General features: G+C 46.1%; 1 protein-coding gene across 1 annotated transcript in view; it reads left to right on the top strand.

The window, feature by feature from the left end:
* Positions 1-1,032: 1,032 nt before the first annotated feature.
* Positions 1,033-9,015, top strand: part of LOC308248314 (spermatogenesis-associated protein 31D4-like) — a gene marked incomplete at both ends in the record, with an annotated part of 43,068 nt that continues 35,085 nt past the window's right edge. Inside the window, 2 exons of the mRNA XM_080668293.1 lie at positions 1,033-1,040; positions 2,426-3,682. Of these exons, the coding sequence (XP_080524419.1) occupies positions 1,033-1,040; positions 2,426-3,682 (1,265 nt within the window). The remainder of the gene's footprint in view (positions 1,041-2,425; positions 3,683-9,015) is intronic.

The following is a 9,015-nucleotide window of genomic DNA, read 5'->3' as shown; positions in this document are numbered from 1 at the left end:
AGTCTGAGCTGTCAGAGTTCAGTTGCTTCAAGCAGCTTTGCGATTTGGAAAATGGGACCCAGTCTATTTCTGAATAGCCTATTAGAGTTTTATCTGAGCTTCGGCTCAGAATTTCTATATAATAACCTCAACCAAATTTCCATCTTGGTGTTGTGGTTGTTCCTCCTCTTCTTCATTTTCTTCTTGGGAATTCCAAACTTCCGGGAAAATGAACAGATACAAAAGGTAAGGAACCCTGAGTGAGAGTTCAGTGGAGCCCAAACAGAGTTCTTTATTGTTGTTGCCATTTCAATTCCCACATTTCTAAATGAGTTTGGTTGAGTCAGAGAGACACCGAAGTTGGGACGTCTAAGGAGAGAACAGAACATCACTCTTCTAGGGGAAGAGACCAGGCAGGGCTAGGGGTTCAGGGAGGACTCAGGCTTCCATATGAAGCTCACAGACCATCTGGGTGTGGTGACAGGTTTCTGGCTCCAAACACAGTGATTCCCTAGTTCTAGATTGAGTTATTTAGAGACTTGGGAGTCTCTGTAGGACATCAGAGTTAACCAGCACTTCATCTGAGTCATGCTGCCCTGACAGGCATCACTTAACCAAGCCTTTGTGTTGGGCTGATAAGCAGAGCAGTGCTGAGCCTCTGAGAGCCTTGGAGAGAGCAGAGGCTGCAGCCTGACCACCATCAAGTAACTGGGTCCTATCTGAGGGGACAGAGATGGACTGTAGGTCTTGGATTATATGCCGACCTTGAGCAGAGGACCTCTGAGAAAACCAAGTGTGGACCCCATAAACAAAGTCCTTCTTTGAGTTTTTCAAAAAGGAAAAATTAAAAACATTTTAAAGCTTTAAAAAATGGTAAAAGAAACACAATGTTCTGTTAAAATGTATTTGGTTGGCTCAGAGAGACATTATTCTTAGATAGTATATGCCTAAGTTTCCTAGGGAGAGGAGGAGAGAAATGAGTCCCAATCACCCATTCTTTCCTTTTTGTTCTCAGCATCAGAGCAGAGCCAGGAGGAGAAGGAAAGGTGGGACATGGGAAGGTAAGTTTCTGCCTTTTCCACCTGAGCTCCCCAAGGGTAATCCTTTCTCTCTCCTTTCCATGAGGTTCCAGGTCCATGATCTCTGTCAGTTGGTAGATATAGCCCCTGTCAGGAAACAGAGCCCTCAGAGGAGAGGCTCATGGAAAGACAGATACTGCTCAGATTCCCTGCTCTGCTGTCCCTGGGTAAGAAGCAGTGGTGGACCTGGGCCATGAGTATTGCACAATAGATGTTGAGAGTCAGAAGTTCTGTCTCCTGACTTTGAGAAAGTGCTTTGGCTTCAGGATGATCAGATTCCTCTTTGTTGTAACCATTGACCCCTCTGCTTCACAGAGTGGTTTTGAGTATCAAATGCGATTATTTTATAAATGAAGCAACATACATATGGGGACCTTATTAATATTATCATTGACCATTTGACCTCATCTACTAATTCTTGGGTCTTTCAGAGTCTAATATCCCAATGGTGTCCCATAAAGGGCCTCATGTGTAATGCCTATGTGTCTACCTTCATTACATGTAACTCACTCTCCTGGTTCCCAGGTTCAAGATATTATCACAGCAAGGAGGAGGAAAGGGAGCTGATTTCTTTCCTGAAAAGGTGATTAGTCTTTCCCCCTTTTTCCTGAGCTCTCTTTAACATGTTCTATGCATGCCCATGGATTCAGTGGAGCCTTCCCTAGTCATGGGAGGGGTTGCCATAGGAATGGGAATGAGAGTGAATGCCTTGGGATGAGTGCATTGTGACATCATGGATGTGGAGCAATGTGAAGGAGCAGCAGGCTTCAGGTGCCCCACCCTCACCAGGCCAGTAGGTCCTCTTTTCCTTGTTCTGGTACTGGCTACATCTTTTTACCTCCTGTCTCCTGCAGCCCCCTGGGACAGAATTATGATATCACCCGCTTTCGCCAACTTTTATGTCCAGACCCCTCCTGTGAGATGTGTAATAATGCAGCTGCTGAAATTAATCAGATGCTGTTCTCAGAGGCCCTGGAAAAGTCTACTCCCTCTGTGGCCCCTGTGGCTTCCACAGCTCCTGTGACAGCTCCGGTGACTGAGCCATCATTCATTCAGTCATCTGCCTTCTCAACAGTCCCTGCAGGAGACCTAATAACAACTCCTCTGCCTGAGCCTTCCCCACAACCTCCCTCTGTTCTCTCCTATAACTCAATGACCCCCTTGGGTGATTTTCTGTCACCTTCACCACTGGGTCAAACTCTGCCTCCAGTGCACCATTCCTCACCCCAACCCAAAGACTTGTTCTCTTCAACCTTGACACAATATGATTTCCATCAAGGGTTTCTGGCCCTCCATTCTACAAAAACCTCTTTTGGGGCAGACCCTGCAGCCAAATTTATAGATCCTAGACACCTCTTATTTCTCAGCCCTGATGAGCATGACTCGGCTCAGCAGTACTTATATCCTAACACCTGGGAGGACCATTTAAAGCAAAAACTTACCCAGCTTTTCTGGGGTCTTCCATCTCTGCACAGCGAGTCCTTGTCCTCTGCTGTCCATGTCTCCGGTGACTATTCAATCTTCTTCAATAGCATCTCAAATGCCTTCACAGGCCAAGAATCCCCAGGCCTTCCTTATTTCCTACCTCCATCCTTGCCTGAGGTCCAACCTCAACCCTTGCCTGAGGTCCAACCTCAACCCTTGCCTCAAACCCTGCCTCAATCCCAGCACTTACATCTCACTCAGATCCAACCCCAGGCCCACCTTAAATCCCCACTCCCAATCCTACCATCCAGTCCCATTACCCAGAATAAGGTCTGTGAAGTGTATTTCCACAGACCCAAGAATGAATCAGAATGTCTCACCTCATCTGAAACTGAACACCTGGAATGCAATGTGTTGCAGAAGGAACAGGAAAGTTTGTGGGGTTTAACCTCTGTGGTTCAAAGTTCTAAGGCCCATGTTGCAATCTCCATCGATCCTGTAGAGTTTCCTCTCAGCAGTGAATTTCGAGAGAAATTTGAGGGTCACTTTAGAGAGAGGCTCATCCAACACCACAAGGGCCAGCCCTGCGGGATCCATGGGTCTCTGCCACTGATGAGGCCTCTGAACAATTGCTCAGGCATACCTGAGTCAAAGAGCAGTTCTGGCCTCTCCTGGGTCTCTGTGGATAAGGACCAGAGTAGTGAAAATCCAAATGTTGGATTGAGCCAACCAGGAAGCTTCTATGAGAGGAGCTCAGAAAGGTTTCAACTAGAGGACAAAGGGAAGGATGAGGGACACAGCCAAGAGAATGATCCAAAAGTTCATCTGTTGAGTGATTCAAAGACATCTTCAGATAGGAATGTGGAAAGTGGCTCTGAGGTGATGAGCCTGTCAAGAGAAAACATAATGTTTCCTGAGCATAGTGTAACTCAGAGACAACTAGAAAATGTCTGGAAAGTACATTTGAGAAAAACGTTTGAGAAAATCAGTGAGGGTCAGCTTCCTGGGACTGTGCACAGTTCACAGCACTCTATCAAGCAGAATCCTGTAAAATCCCACACCGAATTAGAGCAAAGAAGTTTGCCATCATCGGTGGGTGGGGACTACCAACTGGACACATCCCAGGAGCTTCCCTTGCTTGAGTGTGGTGCACCGCAGATGCAGAAACTCCACATTTCCAAGTTTCAGATGAGGATGTTGTCAGGCCTTCCCACCAAAGTCCTTGAATCCAAAGAGTGCTTCAAATCGAAAGATACTTCATCCCATTCTTCGATCAATCCCAACTCTTCTTCCTCGACCAAACTGATTTCTGAGGTAAACACCAAATCTGGGGCCTTCATGCTCCTGAGAGGAAGCTCTGAATCCCTTCACCAGGACAAAGTGGAAACAGAAAGTTCAGCTGACGACCTGAATTTTCCTCTCCCTGCCACCTCACTGATGAGCAAGAAAGGACATTCACCTGCTGATATCCAACGCATACTCTCAGAGGAAATCCAGAAAATTTTGAAAACCAAACTACCTGTCACAAACACCATCAGTGACAAAAAACGTCAGATACATTCTCTGATAGCCAACATTCAACCCCCAAAGATGCCTGCAAGGAGAGCAGGGACCGGACAGGAGTCAAAGAATAACAGTGTGAATTGTAATGACAGAGCAGAAATACGACAGGGCGCAAATAGGGAGAAATCAGAAGCTGCTTTCATATCTAGCGTGTCCAGGGAGATAGTCAGGGCTGAGGGGCTCAATGTTCTTCAACCCGAAACTAGAGGCTTCTTGACAACCAGCAAGCCAGGAGTCTCCCAAAAGACAAACAGAGACACTACTGTGACCACTGAAAACCCACCATCTAAATTATCAGTTCAAGCTTCTGACTTATCAGAACTTAAAACACAAGTAATGGCTGAGTTAAAGTTGAAGTTAGAGAAGAAGTATAGTCAGGCCCAAGGCCACCCCACGGACATGTCCCATGACTCAGACAGCTTGACTTACAAAGCCTCCCCAACTCCTGCTAAGTGTGTGTCCAGTGCGGATGCAGGAGTGCCCCAGGTGCTGCAAGTCCATTCAGAGGACAGCGCAGTCAGGATGGAGAAGCAGCAGGAACCTTGGTCTCCAAGGCATGCATTAAGGTCCTGCCAGGATCAGAATGTCCCACTAGCTGTAAAGAAAGATATTGTGTGCCCTCCCCCAAAGCCTACAGGCTCCAAATCAGTAGAGCTTGGTGGAGGAGACGCACGAGTGAGAATTTCCCAACCTGGAGGGAAGAGATTTCCTTCTCAGGACACAGCTTTAGAGATGTTTGGGAGCAAGTCTCCCCAGACCCTATCTCAGAAGGGACAGGCTCCACCACCTCTCCCTGCCTCCTCACTTGTGGGCAAGGAAGGTAGCCATTTCCTAAGTAAAATGAAGAGCTTTTTTCAACGGCTTCAGCCTGGAATAAAATGGAAAATGCCAGAATCCCCCCAGGAAAAGGGCATCCCCCTATCATCTGCGCAGAGCAGAGGCCCAGTTAAAAGCACAGCTGCCTTTACTGGGACAGCGCATGTCATGTCAGACACTGGGAAGTTCTCAAAAGAGAAACTGGGGCATCGGCATGCAGGAGTTACCACCTGCCCTCAAGAGCCCCTTCCCTCTGCAGCACAGTCTGGGAAACCTGTGCAGAAGGGAGCAGTGCAGACCCAGGCAGAGCCAGTCCAGGGGCGTCCTTTCCACCGCAGAACTCCCTCCTTTGACGTGACAAATGCCATGTCCGGCCGCCAGGCAGCTATCTTGGCTGGCCAGGGCTCTACCTGTAGTAGACATACCAGAAACGAGGACAAACACCCCCCAAAAGTTGTGACATTAAAGGACCAGCAAATATGTCAGAAGCACCCCCAATTTGTGCCCCTCAGGGGGACTGTGCCCCATCTAAGCCCCATCTGCAGGCCTCAAGCTGCCAAGGGGCCTCCTGCTGTTCTCACCACTGCTGGAGGCACCGCCTTCAGAAATCAGCCTCCACGATTTAGACATACAATGCTTCTCCAGAATTTCTAGGGGGAAACATTTCCCGCCCCCAAATAATTCCTTCCTCATGGGGAATATTGACTAGCCTAATAAATGTTTCTGTAATAATAGTGATGTCTTCTCTGTGTCCTGAGTTGGGGGCATGGGTTAGGGTTTCTCAGGGCTTGTGCTTAGGGAAAGAAAGGAGGAAGTTCAGCTCCTACTGATTGCTTCCTTTGGCTTCCAAAAGTGACCATTTCCTGCCCTTGCTTGTTTGGCTTAGTGGATAGAACATCAGCCTGTGGACTTAAAGGTCCCAGGTTTGATTCCGGTCAAGGGCACATGGCCTGGTTGCAGGCTCGATCCCCAGTAGGAGGGCATGCAGGAGGCAGCCGATCAATGAGTCTCTCTTATCATAAAAGTTTCTATTTCTCTCCCTCTCCTTTCCTCTCTGAAATAAAAATATATTTTTTTAAAAACACACACACACCAAAAAAAAATAAAAATAAAAAAAAAATAAAACACAAAAAAACCACAAAAGTGACCATTCCCTGGAGCTCTTATTGAGAAAGAGATATCATGTGCCCTCCCTCAAAGCCCACTTCCTCCCTGATGAAGTTTGAGGAGATGGGCTCTGTCTCCTACCTTATAGCTTAGCCTAAGGGACATGAATAGCAGCCCACACCTTCCCCTTCAGGGAATGCTTTATGTCCTTTAAGGCAGTAGGGAACACAGGCCTTCCACATCTGAAAAAGATCAAGGATATATATATATATATATAAAATTAATACCCACACGAGACCTGAGGATATTTCTCCATTAATTTCTGGAGAGGCTGGAAGGGAGGGTGGAGGGCTGGAGAAAGTAAGAGAGAGAAACATTGATGTGAGAGAAACACATTGATTGGTTGCCTCCTACATGTGCCCCTACCAGGAATGGGGAGCTTGCAACCGAGGTACATACTAGGAATCAAACCCAAGACCCTTCAGTCCATAGGCCAATGCTCTCACCACTGAGCAAAACAGGCCAGAGTGGGTATATTTTTTTCAGAAAATATCAGTGAAAAAGAGACAGTGGCTTAATCATTATTTATAATCAGTGATCAGAGGATCCCACAGGTGTGTGAACCCCAAATGGGAGTGTTTGGGGGGATATTGCTGCAGTGAATGTTCGGCTGGTTGGGGTAGGGACTAGGAACAGCATAGACTGCTCAAAAATCTTTTTTATGGGTCATGTTAACATGTTGGAAAAGCATACTTTAATCTTGATGCTGAAGTATGCCTACTGAAAGTCACCTTGGGGAAGGGGTTCCCATCTCTGGGCATTTCTTCAGGCTGAGGGATTGATGGTTTTTATTTTATATTTACTTTTTGCTGAGCAAAAGCACCACTCAGCTATCAGTGGTAACAATGTTAACCAGGCAGCCACTTACCTCCCAGGTAAAATAAAGCTGAAAGTAAGGAAAAGATACCTTAAAGCGAGTGAGAAAGTAAGAACAAATGAAGAGGGGAAAGAATAACCTTGCTGGTGAAACCAAGGTTTATGCCTCATCAGCCCCTCATTGGGAACTCTCTTGCTCCCAGCTTCCTCTAAGTGATCTAAGCTCCACCTGCCGAGGCTGGTCAGAGCACCACACGACACACTGATGCCTCGCACCTAAAAGGCCTGGTGTTAGTGGAGCTATAATCTCCCCAGAACACCTTCAGCTCATGAACCAGAGGTGCGTTCTAGACTATGCACCAGGTTTACAGATATCTGAGGACTCACCATGGACTTCCATGGAATGTTTTTTTGGGGGTGGGGGTGGGGGGAGGCAAATCTGCACACATACTCACCCTTTCTATAATAGTCTGGAGTAAAGGCAAATCCACTTGTATAGACTGAAACACAAAAATGGAATGAACATCCTCATGAGCACTTCTGGTAGCTTTCCCAGTAAGCCTTATGAATCCTGGGTATAAAGAGAAAAAGCAAAACAACAAAAAAAATAACAGAGTCCCTCTCACTACCACACTAGTATCTTCTTGTCTGGAGTTATGACATTGGCCTTACAATGTCTGAAGCTAGAGATCACAGAAAAATGCAGACCAAAAAGGAACTAAAGGTGGAATGGAGCCCAAGACAGGGAACATGAAGAGGTGAGCAGGCAGCGGAGGGCTCTAACATCCACATGGACAAGCAGCCAATAACCCAGCCTCCCAGTTCCTACATCATCTCATCTTAGTGTCCTTTACTTCTACTCCAGTGCAGTCACTGCCACACTGTAGACCTTATTACCAGGAACACCTCTGCCCCTGGAATATTATAGTCTGACCTTTTACCCTTTGGCCTCATCCCCTGTCCTTTCAGCATAGATGCCCATTGTTAATTTTTCAATTCCAGGTCATTCATTTTTCCACTCACTCCCTGTCAATCCACAAAGCTCTTGGCTTTCTCCCTTACTAAGGTAGACTTGATGGTCTATCTCAGTGGTCGGCAAACCACGGCTCGCGAGCCACATGCGGCTCTTTGGCCTCTTGAGTGTGACTCTTCCACAAAATACCACGTGCAGGCATGCACATACAATGTGATTGAAACTTCGTGGCCCATGTGCAGAAGTCGGTTTTCAGCTCTCAAAGGAAATTTCAATCATTGTACTGTTGACATTTGGCTCTGTTGACTGAATGAGTTTGCCGACCACTGGGCTATCTAGTGACTAACATTTAAAAAGCTCCTCTACAACGGGCCCCTTCCAGTCCCCTTTAATCCTTCCTGTCTGGCAAAATTTCAACTCTGTGTTTTTCCAGAAATGTCTTCCTATAAGTAACTGATCACTACTGGATTAGATCTCACAATTGAGTCTATTAGTTCCAAGGAACTACCTGGAAATCATTCATTCATTCCACAAATAATGCTCTCATGCTTAATAACATGTGAATGAAACAAATAGAGCTTAGTTCCATGTTTCCTTTGTCTATTCTCTCCCCAAAGCCCCTCAAATCCATGGCAAATCTCACTTTCCTCAAACTGAGGCCATCTCCACTTGATCAACAGATGTGCTGGACCACTGTTCACAGAGGATCAAGAAGCCATGAGATGGGGACTTTTCAACAAAACACTTAAAAAAAAACCTTTCACATTCTCCTTTCCTTTTTCCTTCTTATTTTCTGTGGAAAGAGGTTTTCTTCCCAACCTCAAGGGAATGACACTCCCTTATTGTGAGAGAGCTAAATTCCCATCTTGATGGACTGGTGCCACCTTGCCAGGTATCCTTTGCCTCCCTCCCTCTCCTTATGAGGTACCCAATGTCTTTTATTTTTTTAAGCTTGTTAATAAATGCTTACACATGCATAAGAGCAGATAGAACATTATATCTTTCCATGTACCCTCACCCAACTTTCACAATTATCATTTGGCATGTGTAATACATCCCATTTTTACAATAAAGTGGAAAAGCCCATTGAAACATCTTGTCATCCATCTCTCAGACATATGCTATGTGCCCATGTCCAAGCTCCCCTTTTTCTTGGATATTCATCACGTGTGGAACGCACTTATGCACCACAGATGT

The sequence above is a fragment of the Plecotus auritus genome, assembly GCF_963455305.1.
Source record: "Plecotus auritus genome assembly, chromosome: 5".
In the NCBI taxonomy this organism is placed as follows: domain Eukaryota; kingdom Metazoa; phylum Chordata; class Mammalia; order Chiroptera; family Vespertilionidae; genus Plecotus; species Plecotus auritus.
This window is presented reverse-complemented; position numbering and strand designations above follow the sequence as displayed.